A 23,402-nucleotide genomic window follows, 5' to 3' on the forward strand; every position below is an offset into this window, starting at 1 on the left:
GGGAAGTTCAGTTGTTTTCTCAGTACAGCTATCATCTCTCAATGCAGACTGACACATTCACTAACTGCTCAATAACTCCCTGTTCAGTTTGCAACGGGCAGCGTTTGTCATTTTGTCAAACTGTGCAGAAACAGCAGAAAAACAATCAATGGATATGGTCTTAAACCTTTCACTAGAATGGTTTTTAAAGTTGGCTTCATTTACCCTTTTATTGACTTCGATTTTTGACCGGTAACTAGTTAAATGTGTAAGTGCCCCAATGATTTTGGCACTTTAACCAGACACACACACAGATGTAAATTGGTAAAAAGTTAGCAAAGTGATTTTAGCAGATAATGTAAAATGTAAATTATTTTTAGCTGACATGGTACAATGTGTCTGAAGGCCCACTGAGATAAAAGCCGCTTGGATGTAATTTTGTTCTAAAACAAAAAAACACTACAGCACTTCTCTAAACAGTAATACTTCCAATAAGGCTGTCAGGACATTAGACTTTCACTACATAATTACCTTTGAAAAATTAGTCCAACATTATTATTACAGTATTAAACTGACATCCTGTTTAATGACAGGCCTATTTAATTTTTGAAATGCCATGCTTATTGCCAGTACAGGTAAATTGCGGAAACCCTATTAACATGATATTAATATTGCATTTCTTAAATTTCACAGTTATCATCAATACTGGTATACTGCACCACATCTAACTTCCACAAATAGTTTTGCATAAATGCAGAGAAATGGATTTGTTACCAGAACAGAACAATATAGACATTTATTATAAAATAGAGTTATGAAATGCTAAAAGTGATTTAAATAAATATGAAAAATGGGACACTGTTTGCGGAAGTTCTTCAAAATTAGATTTTACACAAACTGTGCTACTCAATCAATATTTAATTAATAAAAATAAAAAAAGATTTTCTGAAGGAAATGTATCCTTTTTTCTTAAAAAGATAGTTTGCCCAAAAAATGTTGTTCTGTCACAATATACTCAACCTCATGTTGTTTCATATCTTCATGACTTTTTATTCTGTTAAACACAAATATATTATTTGTTTCCATATAATAAATGTTAGGGGAGTAAATTTTTGTTTTGGACTCACTGACTTTTATTGTATATGGGTAAACAACGTTATTCGAAGAATATTCTTTTGTTCCACAGAGTAAAGAAAGTCACACAGGTTTGGACTGACATGAGAGTGAATTAATAATGACAACAATATCATTTTTCAGGGGTAAACTGTCCTTTTGAGAATGTAAAAAAAAACAAACAAAAAAAAACAACAACACACACCCACACACACACACACACACATATACTAATTAAGAAAATGATGTCCTTGTGTGTGCTTGACATTATCCATGTACACTATGATGGCTTTTGCAAGCAAGACAGAAATTCAAGAAAATGATTTTCTACAGTGAGATGAGAAGATCAAAAGAGCGAGAAATAGAGGATGAAAATAAAATAAATGGTGTGAGTGAGGTAAAGCGGGAAAGGGGCAGCATTAGAGAGGGAGATGGGAATGCTTTTGCTTTCTGCCCTCTCAGCGTTTTCTCTATGAGCCGTCCTGTGTGTCTGGAATACTAAACATGGTGAACATGCACTGCTCTTCCAGCAGACCCAGTCTCTTTAACGGCTGTGTGTGTGTGTTTGTGTGTGTTCATAGCAGTATGTGTGTGTGTCTCCTGTTTTAAATAACAGTTATCAGGACCAATGAAAGTAATATGTGGAGGTGCAATGTAGCAAGCAGCATTACTCTGCATAATTATATGATATATCATAATCATAGCCCAGCACACACACACACACACACTAATGTTTGCACATCCTCATTTTATGATAAATTACTGTATGTAAATACAAACATGGGTGTCTGAAACACAGAAATCAGAGACACATATGTTTTTTATGTAACCCACTCTCTCTCTCACCTGGGACTGAAGTTCCCAGCGCCACAAACACCACTGCTGTGACGGAGTCTTTGAGTCCGACGGTGCAGCCGAAGTGTGAGGCCAGGTCTCCGATGAAAGCCGTCAGGACGCCAATCATAATGATCGACACCACGAAACATGCCCATCCGTTCCAGTAGTCGGTGGGTGGGACAAAGGCAAAGAGAACTTTCCAGAAGACAGTGAGGAAATGCATGACGTAATCAAAGCAGGAGGGAAGCTTCTCCTCTCCACATTCTTCATCATCATCGTCCTCACCTGCAGAAAAATAATGAGAAATAATTCAATATGACCTTATCGAAGGATAATAAACCTTCAAGTACTGACTTGTACTGTATCATTAATGCTATATGGAAATGAATGATATCTCAAGGTTAAACTTTATTTTGATGATCCACTTGGATATTCTACTAACTATAATTAACTTTGCAACTACATGTCAACTAACTTTCATTAGACTGTTAGCAGAATTAACTCTTTCCACGCCATTAACAAGTTTTTACAGCTTTTCATGTTTTCACTGTTATACACTTGGGGGCGCTATTATGAATGAGTACAAAAATTCTGAAAAAAAAACACACACATGAACAGGACGGAGAAACGAGCGATCTCTTATGTAAACAGTTGCATATGAAAAATAATGTGATCATCAGCAACAGACAGCATTTAAATGAAAACTGCATAACGTCACAGAGTACAGAGTAAAATGTTGATCCAGGAAGTGATATATGTCTGTGCAAGATTGGAGGTATTGATGGAAGCAATCGATTTTCTCAAGGTTTTGCTCAAAATCAGACATTTTTATGAAACTTAGCTATATTCAAGTGTTGATAAAAAAAAAAGAATGCTTTAAGCTAGATTTTTTTTATGCAGAGGCTCTGCCCTTTATTTTTTTTTGTATATACAAAATATACTGGAGGCCATCAAAGGGGAGTGAAAATCATAAAAATCGCCTGTTTGGTTAGTACAATAAGTTGACATGAGTTACTTAACGTTAGTAGAATATCTGTATAGTAATCAGACTGTCTACTAATATTCTAATAGTTGACATGTAGTTGCAAAGTTGCTTATTCATCAGACTTCCAAAAAAGAGTGTTATTTATCTTAAATTTGCTACTTTTCTAAGCAAACTGACCTACAATGTTCACATGGCAGGCAATAAAACAAGCAAAAGCAGGGACCCGACCCATTTCTAGGGACCAGAGTGGCCAGTTTTCACTTGGGCTAGTAAGAAACTGCCTGGCAACCATCCATAACAATCTAGCAACCACCTGGGAACAACCTAGAATACCACAGCAACCCACCAAAACACTATTGCAACTGCAGAGGAATATCTCTAAAAATCACTCAGAACTAGCCAGAAAATCCCAGCAACCACACTGCAGCAACCTGGCAGCTTCCTACAAAAAAACATCATTGTAGCAGTGGGTTTTGCACAGACCAGGCAACACTTTTCTGCAGAAAACATAAAAAATATATATTTTGTACCTACACACACTGCCTTTATTGTATGTAGAGCACACAGCGTGCATGTGTGTGTGTTCAGGAAGGTTGTAATCTGTTTGATATTCTGATGGTGCTGCGTTTCCTTAAGAGCATAAAGAGAGCAGCTTCCAGACGCCCACACAGTGCTCTCTGTGACAGGTGAGGCTGTTCCTTTAAAGTGTGATTAGATGCTACAGGATGTTCAGAAATCTCACATATTCACAGCAGCAGCTGAGAGCAAACATATTCAAGTCGGTGGATTTAGTTCCGCTAAGACATTAATTCTGTTCACAGACAAAAACCTGACTGCACACTGTGATTAAAAGGATTATTGATAATGTAGACGCTTAGGCTAGAACACACACACACTGATCATTAAAAATACACACACACACAAAAAAAAGCTTTTAAAGATTCAAAAGAGTGTATATGTGTGTTTCATCACATCCCAAGAGTATGTGAAGGTCACGATGATGTCTGCTGTCACTGCAGCATGTGTGTGTGTGTAAATACACACACATCTGTGCTAAAGAACAGAGAAGGTCAAAGTGATGCTTTATGTACTGTCCATCAGTGTGTCTGAAGGGAGTAAACGCCTCATAAAACACCATCAGTTTGCTTTCAGACCACAGTCACCGTAATATCATTGACAATGTAATAAATAAATAAAAAAACCTTTAAATAAGATCAATTGACTTGCAAAGTTGTGTAAGATAATGTTTTATATAAATCTAAACATAGTTTCTACAGACAGCTCATATTTGGCAATGATTTTCCCCTAAATGAAAACATACCATAGACTTTTTTAAATACAATTTTTAAATAATGATATTAGTATTATTTCTATATAATTATACTATATTAATATTCTGAATTGTAGCTTTAATTTTTACATTTTCAGATTTAATTTTAATTTAAATTTTAATAATTTGTAATTTTGTTATTGACTTTTTTTTGGTCATATATAAGTCTGTGTGTTTTCAGTTTTTTATCTGATATTTAGATTGCATTTTATTTCACCTTTATTTCAATTACTGAAAGGATTTTTATATAATAACAACAATTATCTTAACCCTCGAAGATCATTTGGTTTGTGCCACCTGTAGCTAACTTCTGGGGGGAATTTCATGTCCATCTATAGATAAGTGAACGCCCACACGCTCGTGCTCATGTTGTGTTTACTCTCTCCTTATCTTTCGATATAAATCATCTCGCTGTGCTGCAGAGTCTGACATTTAGCAAAGCTTTTATACTTTAAACTCTTCAATTTACTGCCATTAGCTGCAGACCTTTTCCGCTTCTTTGTCCCTTTCTGTGTACATTTGCGTATATGTGTGTGTCTGCATGTCCTGATAAAAAGTCATGGAGAAATCTCTGTTCTGTACTCAGTGGCATTAGATAAAAAAAAAAAAATATAAACCAGTTTTCCATTTGTTATCTGTCAGTGTTGGCAATGATTAATGCAGGATGTTCACACTGATTTTTTCCACAATGAAGCCGGATGGTGGCCAGGGGCTGCCAAGGTCCAAAAAATGACAAACAAATGATTTGTGCACCCAAATCTTATTCACATGATTCGAAAATGCACATACTGAAATTTGGAACACTGTGATTTTTAAAAGACATACAAGAACCAATGACATTTACCATTACTGAGAACTTAGCCCGATATAGTTTGACGCAACAAATCTAAGTAAATCTGAATCTGAATGAGATTTGAGAGGTGTAGCAGAGGCAAAGACTACTGAATCATCCAACTGATTCATTGAAAAGAAAAATTCATACTTCAATCAGATACTTCAGATATTAGTAATATGGGTATGGAATGACAAGATGGTGCGTAAATTATGACAGAATTACATTTATGTGTGGAATATCCCTTTAAATTCCTCTACCTATATTTATATATTTTCATTATATGAAATAAAGCTATTTTGAAAACAACCAACATAACTACTGTAGATGCTGTATGAACAGACTTGGTCCGACAGAAGTCTATGCCTAGCAGCTTTGCACTGGTGATTACAGGTCAGTTCTGACAGCAGACAGCAGCAACACACACACACACACACACACACACACACACACACACACACACACACACACACACACACACACACACACAAAGGCTTTTAACCTTGCTTTGCCCCAGAGCACAAATTGGCACACTGAAAGGTGTTCAAGTGTGAATCACTAAGTCACCAACAGCTGATCCACACAAACACACACACACACACACACACATACACTTCGGGAGCAGCAGCCTCTATGATCATCAGTCTCTCTGAGTTCATGCTGCGAGTGCTAATTACTTCAGAGAAAACAAACTGAAAAAAATTCCCTCTCTCATTTTTCTCTTTCTCCCCCTCCATCTACCTTCTTTCTCTCCTTTACACAGAGAATAAAGACTCCTTTGCGCAGCCCTAATTGTCTGAGAGAGGTGAGGCTGTAAAGCTGAATTTCTTTTGTAAAACAGCAGCCACCAGGGGGCGCATTACAGCAGGGAGTTCCATGCTTTTGAAATTTCAAATTGAAACAATAATTGCAACATTTGATGCAATCTATATAACCCAGGGATGTCTTATCCTGCTCCTGGAAGGCCACTTTCCAGCAGCGCTTAGCTTTAAACCTTAATAAACACACTAGAACCAGTTAATCAAACTCTGTAGGATTACTACAAACTTCCAGGCAGGTGTAAAAGAGCAGGCTGAACTCTAGAGGAAGGTGGCCCCCCAGGAGCAGGATCGGACACCCCTAATAACCCTATCGAAAACAAAGTGCTAAATATTAGTTATTTAACTAAAAATGTATTTTATGACAACAATAATAATGAAAAACCCCTGCAGGCACTTATGAGTGATTATCATCTGGAGCGAGATGTTCTTTTTTTTTAATGAATCACTAAATCAGAGCTCCCAATGTTCCTCAAAAACTGAAATACTCACCAGCGCTGACTGTTATGGCCTCGATGAACTGGTCCCTCCAGCTGTTGGTGCCAACCAGAAGAGCCAAGTTTGTCTTTTTAATCAATTTATCAACTGTATTCTATAGGGGAAAGAGAGAGAGACAGCGCACAAAGAAAATGAATGACCGCTTCTTTACAGTCCAGAGCAACTTGACCGGAATAAACATACACATACACTTCAGATGAGGCAGACCACAGTTCACTGAGTGCTTCTGAACACTCTCTGGTCTGCCCCGCTGTGAAGTGTGTGTGGGATCGGACTGTGTGTGTGTTTCAGCACGCCGAGTGCGTGTGGGCTAAAGTGCACATGTGGATCGTGCTGAAGTATGTGGAGGCGATCGATGAGACGTCAGTGTTTAAGATCTCTGAACTGCCCTGACAGAACGATAGTGTCTTTGTTTCCATTAGCAACAAGAAGGAACTTTTTTTCTACAGAAAAACGGGCATCTACAGATTTGTGGTCTGATTCATAAGTGACCTAAATGATAAGTTAGTCAATCCTAAATGTAGCAACCCAGTGTCATGGTTTCGCATTGTAAACATGAACAACTTTAGTCAATGAAAATTATCCTCAAATAATAATAAAAAGTAAGTTTAAAGCAAAATCTTACTTTATAGATCTTATAACTGATATTATAATTGGCTAAACTGGTAAATTTATGCCCTTTAAATATTTATGCCTACTTCTGCATTATACACACTCACCTAAGGGATTATTAGGAACACCATACTAATACTGTGTTTTAACCCCTTTCGCCTTCAGAACTGCCTTAATTCTACGTGGCATTGATTCAACAAGGTGCTGAAAGAATTCTTTAGAAATGTTGGCCCATATTGATAGGATAGCATCTTGCAGTTGATGGAGATTTGTGGGATGAACATCCAGGGCACGAAGCTCCCATTCCACCACATCCCAAAGATGCTCTGTTGGGTTGAGATCTGGTGACTGTGGGGGCCATTTTAGTACAGTGAACTCATTGTCATGTTCAAGAAACCAATTTGAATTGATTCAAGCTTTGTGACATGGTGCATTAACCTGCTGGAAGTAGCCATCAGAGGATGGGTACATGGTGATCATAAAGGGATGGACATGGTCAGAAACAGTGCTCAGGTAGGCCGTGGCATTTAAACGATGCCCAGTAGGCACTAAGGGGCCTAAAGTGTGCCAAGAAAACATCCCCCACACCATTACACCACCACCACCAGCCTGCACAGTGGTAACAAGGCATGATGGATCCATGTTCTCATTTGGTTTACGCCAAATTCTGACTCTACCATCTGAATGTCTCAAGAAATCGAGACTCATCAGACCAGGCAACATTTTTCCAGTCTTCAACTGTCCAATTTTGGTGAGCTCGTGCAAACTGTAGCCTCTTTTTCCTATTTGTAGTGGAGATGAGTGGTACCCGGTGGGATCTTCTTCTGTTGTAGCCCATCCGCCTCAAGGTTGTGCGTGTTGTGGCTTCACAAATGCTTTTCTGCATACTTTGGTTGTAACGAGTGGTTATTTCAGTCAAAGTTGCTCTTCTATCAGTTTGAATCAGTCGGCCCATTCTCCTCTGACCTCTAGCATCAACAAGGCATTGTCGCCCACAGGACTGCTGCATACTGGATGTTTTTCCCTTTTCACACCATTCTTTGTAAACCCTAGAAATGGTTGTGCGTGAAAATCCCAGTAACGGAGCAGATTGTGAAATACTCAGACTGGCCCGTCTGGCACCAACAACCATGCCACGCTCAAAATTGCTTAAATCACCTTACTTTCCCATTCTAACATTCAGTTTGGATTCAGGAGATTGTCTTGACCAGGACCACACCCCTAAATGCATTGAAGCAACTGCCATGTGATTGGTTGATTAGATAATTGCATCAATGAGAAACTGAACAGGTGTTCCTAATAATCCTTTAGGTGAGCGTACATGTAAATGCAATGTAAAAAAATTCATTATTCACTCAAACTACATGTTGTCATAAACCTGTTTGGGCATTTTAGCAGAACATAAAATATTTTGAAGAACCGTTTTCGTCCAAACAATGAAAGCCAATGGGGTGCAAAACTACATCCGACCCTCTTGACTTTCATTTTTGTGTTAACTAAATTTTCGGGTGGAAGTTACTTTAATGTGATTATAAATAAATGGGAAACATGTAGCTAAAATAGCGCACCTTGAATTCATAGGATTCCTCGATGACAACCTCCAGTTTGGGGTGTTCTCCTAGCATTGGCTTCCCCATGTCAGCAATGCGTTGTTCTTCTTCACCTGTCAGAGGCTCCTCCTCTTCCTGCACCGGCTCTTTCTCCTCCTCTAAAAAACAAAAGCTCCAGTCAGAGAGGACGAGCCAGCCAAACCAGCCACCTTATATGTTCAAATTATTGTTAGTGGATCAATAGGCTTCAGTGGATAAACTGGATTGTGTGTAAATACATTTCTGTCAAAATGCTACAGTGAACACAAGAATTTGGCTCTGTGGACGAAAATCCTTTAAAAGGTCAAAAATCACAGATCTCCGTTGATAAATTAAGAAAATTGGGTCCATTTCACGAAACATATTTTTATTATAGAATACACATAGACCACTATGACCCGGTATATGAGAAATATGTCAGGGGTAGGGTTTTTCCTTCATTTGTTACATGCGCTGAAGCTTCTATGGGCCCAATGGGATTCTGGTTAATAAGTGTGTGATATAAGCTGATCGTGTGACTGGGTTTAGCCCAATCAATCACCCACATCCACACACACAATGAAACGAGAGCGTCAAAGGCAAGCAGCAGATGCAGACCTAAAGGCACAGAGGTATGTTTGGAAAGGAAAACAATTATGTTACAGTGGAGACACATGCACACACTGATGTGGACAGACAAAAGGGAAGACCTGGGAAAGGAGAAAATGAAAATCCTTTGGCCAGTGGAAATGTAATTTTTCAAGTCCTATCACATACATTCTCTCTATCACTTTCTCTTCCCGTCTCATTTCTTTCATATTTCTCTCTCAGTTCATGAGCTCAGCTGGCATGACCGCTACACCAACAACAGCAATAGTCATAAAACAATGTTATGACGACTACGTTCCCAAGATCAACACAAACATGAGCCTCATCTGCAGAAACGGCTTTATAAACGAATGAAAAACCTAATGGAACAAATAAATCTCGAGCCACAAATGAACCCTGAGGCATTAGTGGAGGATTCCAGCACAATTCACTGTCAGATTAATGGCACAGCAACGCGTCTCTGTAGCCTAAACACTCTCTCTCTGTCTTGATATGATATGTTCATCTTTTTTTTGAGACAGTGAGTTTAAGGTGTTTTCCACACTTTTCTGCCTGTTGATTTGTGAGGTAACAAAATACAAACAGTAACACTATCTTTTTTTGTTCCTTTCCCTCTGATTGCAGTTCATTTTATCCACTGTGTTTTTTGGAGTCTTATAGCAAAGAGTTTTAGCATGTATTACAGCCTTTCATTTTACTAACTAAATTGAAAACAAGAACTAATTGGACAAAATATAATGGACCTTTTTGAACAATTAGGTACTGAAGAACAAGTCAAGATGAAATGAATAGCTGAAAATAGAATGACCAATAACTAGCGGAAGAACTGAAGAGGAACAGGCTATACAATAATTGGGTCAGAGAGGTTTGACTGATGTCATGCACAAATTCTGCAGTCAGTCACATGAATTATGATAGGAACTATACAGAAAACAAATAGAAGAAACTAATATTCCCAAATTTCCTAAAAAAGGAAATGTAACTTGCTATGAAAAAAAATATTACATTTAAAACTTTTCTATATTATTATAAATTAATTGATGAAATAAGCAATATATTAATATTAAATATAATAATAAAAGCAATAGAGTAATATTACATTTAATAAAAATTATCCAATAAATTCAAATAATTATTTAATTTCTTATATGTAATGGGGGCTTCAAGGACAATAGGTTGAGATATAAATACATAAAGCTATTTCTTAAAATCTTAGATGTAATAAAGTATGGGCAATAAAAGAAAAAATGGTTACATTTTGATAGTTTTTGGTAATTGAATGAGATTCTGCATATTTTTTCTTTTGTCTGTAGATGTAAACACAACATGAAGATTGTGAGGTTTGTATGCGTGTGTTAACTGATATTGATTTTACAGGCTAAGGGTCTCTATTTCTTGTTTTGTCCTTGAAAACAGAGCTATCATTTTCAATCGGCAGCTTGGTGCTGCACATCTTGCATGCATGCATGCACGCACGCACACGCGCACATCCATTGCTTTCATTATCCTCCAACCATTCTTCTACTGTCCTTTAATTTCTAGTTTCTCTTCTTTTGTTCATCTTGTTGAATCATCTTACAAACGAGGCTAATCAAAGCCAACTGGACTTGATTACTAATTTTTTTGAAGACTTTCATCACTCACCTGAGTGTTTTAATCAGGTTTTTTGTTAATCACTGATGAAGCTGTTGGCAAAAACATCATCAAAAAATCCATAACCAAAAACCACTGCGCTTGATTTGAACTCTACCTGATGCTTCTCTCTCTTTTATTTTCCACGTCTTAATCTCTGAAACTCTTTTTATTGTATCTTATATTAATCATGCTAAAACATGGCATTAACCAAAACTAAATGAATATCAAGAACAAATATAAAAATATGATAAAAGCATTTGATACACATCAAAACATTGAAGTGCTGGGGAAAAGAGCTGTATTGTTTCCTGGAAAATAAATGTTTATCTAAATGTGAGATGAAACACACTCAAACAGCTTTGGCTTTGAAGACAACTCACAATCTTGAGCTCGGAGTCTTTTTAGCTGCCCTAATCTCTCCTCATGATTTACAGCCCAGCTTCTGAGCTCATTTGCTGGTGTGTCTTGATGTTTCCTTTGTGTCTATTTATGAGATTATTGCGAGGAAACCAAATTAAACAATTCACTTTGAAGTTTTCTTTCTGAACCTGAAGCAAACCTTATATGGTAAACTACACAAAGATTTTGTAAGAGATGATTATGACTATAAATTAAGGGTCATATCATACATTTTTTTTTATTGTAATCACGGTTTCCACAAAAACATTTAGCATACAAAATATGAAACTGTTTTCAGTACTGATAAAAAGAGATGACACTGAAGACTGGAGTAATGGCTGTTGAAAATTCAGTTTTGCTATCATAAATTAATAAAATTGTAATAATAAATTACATTCGAAAATATATTAAAATGGAAAACAATTATTTTATATTGTAATAATATTTCTAAATATTATTGTTTTTGCTGTATGCTTAATCCACAAAATGAATCCTTTGTTAGTAGAGATATCCTTCAAAAACAGAAAAAACAACAACTCATCTGTCTGTACTGAAATGAAGCTGCATAGAATACTTGCTCTGAAAGGTTCATGAGCACATTAATATATGCACATTTAAATATTAAGAATGCCTTTTATGGTAGATGCAATTGCTCCCAAACACCAGAAGATACTATTACTTTAACTAATTAAAGACAAGAGTATGGAGAAAGTGTACCAAAATGTTGTCCTGATTCTGGCAAGGCTATGCTAAAATTAAAAAAAAAGAAGAAAAAAATATTTAAAAGCCGCACATAACCAGCAAATTTGTAATCTCTTGTTTTAGAGCAATGACTGATTGACAGATGAGTAGGAGATCCCTCACTGGACACATAAAAATTGATTAGCAGATACATTACCTTTATTTACATTTGATTTTTAGCTCTGTTCACTTCACTATTGTGTTAACTAGGTCTAAATTATGCCAGTTTTGGAGCAATAATCCTTGATTTACACCAAAACAAGAAGAATTAGGCTCCTTCAATGTATGTGTAATGTATATGTGTTATTGTGCAAGTACTTGTGAAATTAAGGAAAGCAACTAATTGTCATTAAATTATTAACACACAGCAAACCGACACCAGGAGAGAAAGAGAGAAGGTGAGACTCTGCCCAGAGGAAGAGAAGAGTAAAAAGCAAAGGAGACACTTTGAGAGGGAAAGAAACCTCTGTATACTGTCCATCCTCTCCTTCTCCAAATGGGCGTCTGTAGCTCTATGAAAAAGCTGCATTGCTTATTGTATTCCTCTCGATTGAGAACCCTGACTGATATCGTCTTCCTGCAGAAACAAGACAACAGGAGGGGGGTTGGAATAATGCATGCATGAAACACACGCACACATACACACAAACAAGCACACGCGAGGGCCTGGCTGGAGGGCTGGTGGCGGTGGAGTTTAGCCTGTAGTTGATCCCGATGATGATCCAGAGCAGGGAGGGTTCAGAGTGGACCGGTGTTAAGTGTGTGTGTGTGTGTGATTTCCTCTGCAAGCTCAGGCCATGCCCCCCACCTCTCTTCTCATTGGTCTCTACGAGCTGGGGTTCTCCGATCTCCAGGAAGAAGCTCTTGTTCTTCTCGTATTCTTCGTCATCAATTATCCTGACTTTTATTGTTTTGCTGGAGAGAGGGGGAGAGAAAGAGAAAGAGGGAGAGGAAGAAAAGAGTGAGGAAAAGCCAGGCCAAGGGAAAAAGAAGAAAGATAAATGGCATGCAGTCATGCACAGACAGACCGTCAGAATAAGAGGATGATGCAAGAGAGACAGAGAGAGAGAGAGAGAGAGAGAGAGAGAGGGAGCAGCCTCACCAAGTCTGACTTTAAAGACACACTCACAAACACAGATGCAGTCAATATTCCCTCTAATTTTTCAACTTGCTCCATGTATCCTTCATTTACTATATAAATAAATATTTTTAAATGCCTCATACACTAATTTACTATAACATTAGGTAAATAAATAGGGCTCAGTCACTTCAAAATTCTAATTACATGATATTTTTTTTTATAAGCATATTCATCACATAAATCAATATTTATTTGGAAAGCCAAATCAATTAGGAAAGCCAAACTGAAAAATCAAAGACATTCAAAGACATTGAATCAACTTCACCAAATGCTCTTACAAGTCAATATATTGTTTGTTTTATTTCCGTATGATTAACATAAGCTATCACTGGCTAACATAATCCATCCTGCAGTTGAGTTTGCCAATCATAACTAATTTTTTTACAGCTTAATTAATCATACAAAAGTAATTTGTTAAATTCACAGCCCTATAAATTAATAAATATTTAGTTAAATAACATATACATATACATATATATATAATGTGACTAATGATAAATGGTTATCTAGAGGCTATCATCCTATTCACAAAAAGAAAAACTCGAGATTTTGTGGAAATATAAAAATAAAAATAATACTGCTTCTAATGGCTTGTGTATGAATCCACAATCGATGTACTGTTCTAGGATGCAGTCATTAGCCAGCGCTGCATATTTACAAGATTTATAACAGCTTCAGTTGCATATTAAATAAAATCAGTGAATATGAGGATGGACTCTTTTTGGCCTGCCTGAATTCTTCCATATGCACACATCCGAACGAGTGTGCTTAGAGGGAACTCTGAATAAAAACCTCCACTTCCAAGCTAACAACCCCATCATCAGAACCAGAAACAAAATCCTTCATACACACATTCAGACCACCTGACCTTTCTCCAAGAGCAACCGCAGCGCAACATTACAACCATAAAATCCCCAAAACCAACCATGTCAAATTCACTTCATGTCATGATCAAAGTCAACAAGGAAGTCTAAATCCACTCTCTTGGACTACCTTCCCTCTAAAATAATTTACATAAATGGATTGTGAATTTACTTCTTCATTTGATTTGACTTTAACGCAAGGATGATGTGTTGCTGACATTGTAGTAATGTTTCATTAAAGGGGGGGTGAAATGCTCGTTTTCACTCAATATCCTGTTAATCTCGAGTACCTATAGAGTAGTACTGCATCCTTCATAACTCCAAAAAGTCTTATTTATTATCAAAGTTTTATTATATTCATAAGAGAAAGATAGTCTGTACCAATTTTTCCCAGAAAAACACGACCGGCTGGAGGCGTGACGTGTGGGCGGAGCTAAAGAATCACGAGCGCCAGTAGGCTTTTGCGTTGAGAGCATGTGGAAGCTGAGACATTATCGTGAGGGAAAAAACCATCATCCAAAACAAACCATGGCTAACAGTCAGATTCAGTCGTTTATTTATGATCCAGAATCAGATCCAGAGGCTGAAACTGAACGAGAGCAGCAGCAGCAACGACTCGCTCCGAGCGGGGCTCGAACCAGGGTCTCCGGCATGGGAGGGGATGCACTAACAAGGAGGCAGAGATATTATAAGCAGTTTTACTCACCGCTTGCGGTTCCACACACGATCGTGACCCTTTTTCGTTGGGATTGCATCATACTTAAGAAATAAACGATACGCAAATCCGTCATCAAACTGGGCCTTGTTTGTAAAACAAGCATCTTTGAAATGCAGGGAACAAACAAAAACACTTGTACAACTCCATTGATGCTCTGTAAAAATGAACTCCATCCACTGGTCCCTTAATGCTGTTTCTCTTTTGGTAATCTGTGCAGGGTTGTCTTGCCCTGGCAACCAAAAACACACTTCTTTTGTGACATTTCGGGACGCTCTCGCTCTGATCAGTGATTGTCTGTGCACAGCCTCTCTCTGCTCTGCTATACGGGAGCGCGCTCTTCCGGCAGAAGTGTCCTTAGGACCCATATAAGGAAATTCCGCTCCATCTAACGTCACACAGAACCATACTGAAAAAAACTTTCCGAAACTTGTGACAAACCAGAAGGAGTATTTTGGGAACAATTCCTTCAAACGTACAACTTAATTTTTGAAACTTTGTCCATGTTTAGCATGGGAATCCAATACTCTTTAACAATGTAAAAAACTCAGTATGCATGAAATAGCAGTTCACCCCCCCCCCCCCCTTTAATTGTTATTTAAAATGTAAATAATCTTTAGAGGAAAAATAATGTGATGAAGCTCTGAAGATTGTGACACCTGAAGGAGAGTGATTATGAAAAATAATTTTTGCTCGGTAAAATGTTATGGTTACAAAACATCAGTGCCAACTGAACAATCTTCAATTAGGACACAGGTGCTACAGCAAGAAAGACCGACAGTGAAGAAAAAGCAGAAGAGACAGAAGAGTTATCAAATTCTGGCAGGTGCTTCAAGGAAGTCTAACAAATGCAAACACCCTCTATCTATGTTTGTCTTTCTTTATCTCTCGCATCTCCAAGCCAATTTCATTTTCCTGCCATCCCATTGGTTGTCACAGAAACATAGAGTTAGATTGGTTCCAGATCCACACTGTCTGGTGCAGTAATATGTATATGTGTATGTATGTATCTGTGGTTGTGTGTGTGTGAAATGGTCTGAGGGAATGACCCTCTGCACTTCTCATCTGAATGTGGGTTAGGTTCAGCTGAGGTCACAACAGCACTCCAATGCTACATCAATAAGTCATAGAACTGCTTTTACATGCACACAAAGGTTTTAAAATGACAGCACATTTTAGTATGTGTGTGTGTATAAGTGGGGTTGTTTTTATATTTATTCTTCATACCTTTTGCTCTCGTCAAGTGTCTTTGATATCTGTTGTTAAATCTGTCATCTGTAGTTACTGGACACCTGCTTTATTTAATTACTCCTCTAATATCTCCCTCTCCCATTTCAAATGATGTATCACATTTATAACTGTATTAGACAATGGCTATTGAATCTGACAGAAAACAAAGTGATTTTGTAAGTGTACGTGCTGTAGATGAGATGTTAATTAGAAACATTCTTAAGCTCCATGAATAGCAGCAGAAGTTTTATCATTTTCAATTTTTATCACTTTCATTAACACTGACAAATAAACATTAAAAACCTAAGAAAAAAAGGTGCCTATAAGTGGCCCAATAACAACTGACATTATGGGATGTGTCAAATAGGTACAGCATGCATTAGCGTTAAGTTTAGTATCAACAGCTCCCACGATAGGGTGTAATTTAATATCAAGTAAAAGACCACAAATTTCAGACACTTTGCAGTAGTGCTGGATGGTATACCAGTTCATACCAAAAACCGGTGTATATTTTCTTTACGATTTTAATTTTTAATATACCGCCATACCGATGTATTTAATTACTCAATGTTCGGAATGAACGTTATGCTGCACTGCGGCCTCGCGACACTGTTTCAGACAGACCCTTTACAATGTTGCACTTCTAAGCAGTGCCTGCGAGGCGTGGTGAGGGTAAACACAGTAGTGCTCTGGTGTTACGTTATAACGCCTGTTTCACACATAATCCGTCTGCAGTGCGGTGTTGCGGTCCGTCAGTGCGTTCAAGGAGCGGTGCGTCTGCAGCAGTGCAGCGATCGTTTATGTAACGAGTCTATTCTTGCTGTGCTGCAGGCGCTAATTTAAAGTGAAAGCGCATAGTTTGCGGGAAAAATGAACATGGATTGACACAGAAATGCAGTCATTTCATAATAAATGTATACTAATTAAAGCTGTTTCACATGCAACACATGGGTTTTTGGCCAGGTTTAAAACAAGAAAAAGTGCGCTTTTAGATAAACAAGGAAAACAATGTATATATTCACATTTATGGAGGTAGAAAAACAAAGTTCACTAAGACCGGTGGGATTGCTTGTGATAAAAATTTAAATGCAACAGGCATGAGACTGTTTCTGTCTGTGGTGTTTTAATTTTGCTTGAGCAGCTTATTATACAAACCTAAAAGTAAAATGCATGAATAATGCATTGTTTATATTTATCGACTTTAAACTAATGTCTATAACTATGAAAGTGACTACTTTTCTGTGATAAAAGACTCACAATGCTGAAAAAAAAAATATTTGTTTACATGATATGAAATCAAAACAATGAACAAATGTTGTGTTTGTGGCCTGAACAGCCGCGGATCAGTAGCGGACTGGAAACGCATCCTGTGTGAAAGCACAATGAGTCCGTGCTGCTTCTGCACCACATACGTAACACACACGGACTAAGCATATGCACTGCAGATGGAGTATGTGTGAAACAGGCGTTACAGGGAAGATGGATGCTGCAGAACTAGTAGAACATGACACAGACGAACTTGTGCCAAAAAGAGGAGCCTGGTCTGTTGTTTGGAGGGTTTTTGTTTTCCAAAAATCTGACGTCGACCAAACAACCATTTTATCCAAGCGATCCCGGGCAAAAAGCATGTTTTGGAATATCAACCAGCAGAAAATGCAATGTACACCTATTTATGCATGAAAAAAAAAAACGTCATAAACCGGCAGGTACAAAACTTGGGCATGATGTTATTGTTTAAACTTTAGACGGTCGTCAAAGATACACAGAGCGAATGTGGTCATTTTTAAAAGTGTCAGTTTTGGTCCGTTTACGCTGAAATGCAACCCCGTCTGCAGCGTTTTCGAAACTCTCCGTTTTTGAATGATGACAAAAAGCATTTATCAAGCTGCACGCAAACAAAAACATAAAGTGTGAGACGTGTCATTTGATTCACAAATGAATGACTCCAGTGAGCTGATACACAAGCAAACGACTCAATCTGACAAATCATTCACTGAATGAACTCATTGAATCGAAGCTGTCAATAAACAGCAAGTTATATATTGCAGTAAAGTTTACTGAAATTGATTGAAAAAAAAAAATTATTGGTTTGTGTTTAGTATATTCACTTACAGGTTTTTCAGTTGATGGTAAAGTTATGCATTTTCAATTTTTATTTCTGCAATAAATGGTTTAAAGGGACTGTAAGCAGGAATTACTCCCATCTAGTGGTGAAATTGTATTTTGCATTCAAACTAATTTTGCTCTCCAGCGCCTCGCTTTTTCAAATGCGCGTTGCATCTACGGTAGGCGATATGTACCAAAAAGCTTTGACAGGATGTCTTCTAATAGCACTTCGTCGAGTTTTCCTTCAGGTGAACAGGTGTGTTATTTCAAACAAACTGCAACATGACAACTAACAAACGAATGTTACAGTATGAATTACTGACTGTGGAAAACATGAAATATTGTAATTAGTAGTTATGTCTTCTTTATTCGTTATATTTTCTGAATTATGTGCATTGTTAGATGTCATCATCAAACACTGACTTACCTGTCGAGAAAAAAACTGGCCACTTCAGCGTCTCTTTTGAAATCTTTATCCAGCATTAGCTCTTTCCACCTAGAAAAAGCTTCCCCGACATTAACTCTTGTTTTCTGTAATCTATGGTCACGTTTCCTTTTACGTTCTATTTTTGACTGTTTTGGCGACGATGTTTTCTTCTCCTGTGGCGCGGCATATATATGGTCCATAATAAGAATGCAATCCAGACTTTTAAACTTGCCGGTGCAGTTTCAAGCGCCTCTCACTGCTCTGCACCTGCGTTTCTGGCTCTGACCGAAAACGCGCTGTGGAAACGCGTTGGCTTAGTACTTTTTGTCCCTCTCTGCTATTATAGTTTTGCAAGATGGCGGATCTACATGGAAGCCTCCATCGACCTACCCGTCCCATGTATATAAAGATAATAAATTCTTCATTTACGAGGATTAGTTTAAACATTGGCATAGGTATTTGTACACCACTGAGGGCATATTTATGAATAAAAATATTGATTTTAGATAATAAAATACCTAAAAAGTTACTTATTGTCCCTTTAATATTTGTAATAAAAAAAAAAAATCTTTACTGACAGGTTGTTCAAATAGTGTTTATGGTGGACTTAAAGCTGCAGTAGGTAACTTTTGTAAAAATATTTTTTACATATTTGTTAAACCAGTCATTATGTCCTGACAGTAGAATATGAGACAGATAAAATCAAGCTCCTCTGGCTCCTCCCAGTGGTCCTATTGCCATTTGCAGAAATTCATCCGCTCCCGGTAAGAAACAACCAATCAGAGGTCCGGTCCGTAACTTTGTTTGTGTTCAAAATGTAGAAAAATGTATATAATAAGTGAGTGCACCATGAATCCATTTTCCAAACCGTGTTTTTAGCTTGTCCTGAATCACTAGGGTGCAACTATAATAAGTGTTTATATTCGGACTATTTTAGATTGCTTGCTGTGACTGGGTACCGCAGCGGAGTAACCAAGTACCTTTGTGATTCTTCATAGACATAAAAAGAGAGAAGTAGTTCCGGCTACGATGTTCTTCCGCAAGACGCAAGCAGTTCTGTTTATTAATTAACCGCTAGAGCGTCAAAAGTTACCTACTGCAGCTTTAAATAATTCTGAACTTATGTATTTGTTTATTTATTATCTCATTAAATCTATCTATCAATCAAATCTGTCTGCCTTTATATATATACACTGACCTATAACTGAACATGAAGTGGATGATGGATCGGACCCAAAGGTGTGTTCCAGTCGCTGCAGTCGCTAATTCACTGTAATGCAGCAGCGGCAAGCAAATATATATACAAACACAACCTGAACACACAAACAAACATGTACACACACTAACAGGACACTTTATATGATCAAAATGAACACAAGCCTCTTAAATTCAATACAGTATTCTCTCCTTGTTTTCCATTACAGTAGATGACAGTGGCTTTATGTGTGTATACCACGTTCCCCTCTGAGAGTGCCCGTCTCTCTTTAGCAGCTCAAATTTGAGCCTGCAGGAAATCAAAGCGTGCTTTAGAGTAAGCCAAATGGGCAAGGGTTTTATAGGATATGTTCAGGGTCTTGAATCTCTGATCAGGGTGTTACATAAAGCTGCTCCAATTCATGCCTGACCAAGCACACAAGATCACACACTCTCGCTTATGAAAGACAGAGGGGAACAATGCAGCACACATAAATGATATGACATTATTTGTTCATTAGCATATCTGCATTGCAGTAGCCTTGATCGGAAGAGCCCCTGACACTCACTCACACACACACTAACACACACACACACACACACACACACACACACACACACACACACACACACACACACACACACACACACACACACAACAACAACAACAACAACATAATTCAAATTCTCTTTCAAACAAATCCTTTAAATACATATATAGCTTATGCAGTTCATCAACCACTTCCTGTTTGAAATGGTCTTTGGGTCGATGCTTCTAGAGGATCTGCGGACAGGTTTTATAGACCAGCTGTGGGACAGTCAGGAATCTTGAACTCACACACTCTTGCTGCAGTGCTTGTAGTTGATTGCTTGTCGCTGCTGCATTACAGTGAATTAGCGACTGCAGTGACTGGAACACACCTTTGGGTCTGATCCATCATGCACTTAATGTTCAGGTATAGCTCAGTGCAGCTGGACTGGAATGAGATCCAGACCTATTAGCTAAATTTATAAGCCAAAACCACACATACAGTACACACACAGTTTAACTTACAGCGTCCAGAAACATTTGCCAGCAATTAGATCTGTGCTTAGCAACCGGGAAAGAGCCAAAATAGAGCCACTTTTCAAGTGTGATTTACCAAAGGCCAGATTACGCCGCATGTAAGAGAGGCAGAGAGAGAGAGAGAGAGAGAGAGAGAGAGAGAGAGAGAGAGAGAGAGGGTAATGTAACCTCTTTGAAATTCAGATCATGTCTGCTCCTTAACCCGAGGAAGAGCCACACCAAATCAATATGAGCTGACTTGTGTATGTATGTGTGAGTGCGGGTATGGATGTGAGCATGTTTAGAAGGAATATAGAATTAAGTCTTTTACATGTGCCATGGTAAGACAGAGGGCAGAGATTCACTAAGAAAGATTTGCGTCTGCTGATGATGTTGCTTATTTGCACATGCTGTGCAAATTAACAATATTATTTTAGCAGCCGATTCACTGCAGGAATTATGCAAATCAGCTAACAGTGCAAATCATAGACTGTATAGCATGTAGACTGTATGAGACATTATATAAATATTATGATTAATGTATTATTATTTGTAGAAATAACACATTTTAAATCAAAAAAAAAAAAAAAAAAAAAAAACTTGATTACATGTGGTTAAGATGCAGGTTTCTGCGCTGAAATAAAACATGCTTTTCTCCTCAGATTGTGTTTATGTCGAATGCAACCATTTTCCAACATGACCAGAAGAGTAAGGTAACGCATAAACTACTACAACTAATAGTATTAGTAGTAGAAGTAGTAAAAATAATAATAATTTTGATCATTATTTTTATTATTACTACAATTTTTACTATTGTTTGTTACTACTACCAATTTATATAAAATTGTAAAGATTGTAATGTCAAAAAAATTTAAAAGATTGCATGTGGTTAAGATGCAGTGAACATAAAATCCATTAAACTATGGAAAATTAACACTTGAGAGTACAGTACTAAGTGTGTGTCTGTGCACGATTGTGTGTCTCAAAGGCCAAATTAAACTCTTTCGAACAGGGCCAGAAGTGCAAGTTAATGCATAGAATAATGTATGAAACTGCAATCTCTCCTTTTGATATATTCTGTACTGCAATCATGATGCAAATATGCATGCAAAAATCTTATGACCTGTTTGATGCTCACTTAAGCATACTGTATGTAACACCCCACCAAACACAGTTGGAGGTACTGATTGTGGTGTAGTGGGGTTAAATGAGAGCCTGCTGCAGAGACCTGCAAGTGAATAATGGAAGGAGATAGATGGGAAGAGAGAGGAATAGAAAAACAGGGATGGAAAACTGAAGACAACCGTATATGCCTTCAATAGATGCATTACAAGGTGCTGAAGCACAAACTTCATCTTACATGTGATTTTCAGTAATTAAATGATATGAATTGGTTGACATTACAAGTCAACAACTGATTCTTTATCATTAATGTAGATGTTTTAGATAGGCCTGTTGCCAGGGAGAAAGTGAAAGTGAATATATATATTGTGATGAGTGGGGCAGGGCTTAGAGCCGTGTGAGTGAGACTGATGGAGTAAATGATGATGAGCTACACCTGTGCCACTCACCAGTCTCGAGTCCCACTGAGGAGCTCCGGAGGGTAAAAGGAGGAGTGACGACAGTGCAAGATAAGAGAGAACCAGGCCTGGACTTAATTTTTTTTTTTGTGTGTGTGTGCACGGCAGTCGTTCGTGAGGGGCTGTCCCGCTAATTTCCCCCTCCTTTTTCCCATGACTACACACACACACACACACATTTGTTTTTGTGAAAAGTGGGGACATCCCATAGGTGAAATGGTTTTTATACAGTACAAACTGTATATTCTATGGCTGTACACCAACCCTACACCTAACCTAACAGGAAGCTTTGTGCATTTTACTCATACTGTATGATTTATAAGCGTTTTGAAAAATGGGGACATGGATTATGTCCTCATAAGTCACCCTCTCCTCGTAATACCTGTGTCATACCCATGTCATTATACAGAGTTGTGTCCTGATATGTCACAAAAACAAGAGCACACACACACACACACACACACACACACACACACACACACACACACACACACACACATATATATACTGTATATGAATGGAACAACAAAAATGAAATAAACACATATATTATGTATAATTATATATTTAATATTTTTTTTTTATCCAATTGTACTTTTTCCAAGACATATTTAATACAGATTTGTACACAGACTACATGCACTCAGAAAGAGTTGATTATTCTTAGCATTTTTTCATGTGAGTGTCAGTTTATGTTTCTATTGTCACTTAATTTGCAAAAGTGCTGGGAAACCTGCATTCCATCAACTTAATTTGGAGGATGTATGTATCTTATATCTTTACTATCTTTTGGTCCTGTTCACTTTTTCGGCTCTCTCTGAGTTCTCTGTTCCAGGTCAAGGTGAATCCAAACTGAATGAAAGATTTTTGTTCTTGACACAGTTTCTCAAATCTGAACTGTCACAAGAGACTGAAATGACAAGTAGACCCAATTTCAGAACCACAGCACTTGAAAACCTCCTTTGCTTCTGTCTGCTGATATCTGGCTCACCCTGCCCCTCTTTCTCTTGTTCTCTCTCTTCCCAGTGTCTTCCTCTCTCGGGTGAGTTTTGATGGGCAGGTCTTAAGTGAGACAGTTAAATAGATTAATGGTAAATGTGCCTCAGGAGACTAATGTATGCTTGTGTGTGCGTATATGCAATGTG

General features: G+C 37.7%; 1 protein-coding gene across 2 annotated transcripts in view; it reads right to left on the reverse strand.

Moving 5' to 3' along the window:
- LOC127933261 (sodium/calcium exchanger 1) overlaps nucleotides 1-23,402 on the reverse strand; it is an 83,653-nt gene that overhangs the window by 7,262 nt on the left and 52,989 nt on the right. Inside the window, exons 3-6 of one of the 2 annotated variants that reach the window (XM_052530098.1) lie at nucleotides 12,421-12,533; nucleotides 8,573-8,712; nucleotides 6,387-6,486; nucleotides 1,939-2,214 (exon numbers count right to left, since the gene is read on the reverse strand). In XM_052530098.1, the coding sequence (XP_052386058.1) occupies nucleotides 1,939-2,214; nucleotides 6,387-6,486; nucleotides 8,573-8,712; nucleotides 12,421-12,533 (629 nt within the window). Of the gene's footprint in view, nucleotides 1-1,938; nucleotides 2,215-6,386; nucleotides 6,487-8,572; nucleotides 8,713-12,420; nucleotides 12,534-12,764; nucleotides 12,872-23,402 lie in introns of both variants that reach the window. The other variant, XM_052530099.1, reaches the window with a different exon arrangement.

The sequence above is a fragment of the Carassius gibelio genome, chromosome A17, assembly GCF_023724105.1.
Source record: "Carassius gibelio isolate Cgi1373 ecotype wild population from Czech Republic chromosome A17, carGib1.2-hapl.c, whole genome shotgun sequence".
Lineage (NCBI taxonomy): Eukaryota > Metazoa > Chordata > Actinopteri > Cypriniformes > Cyprinidae > Carassius > Carassius gibelio.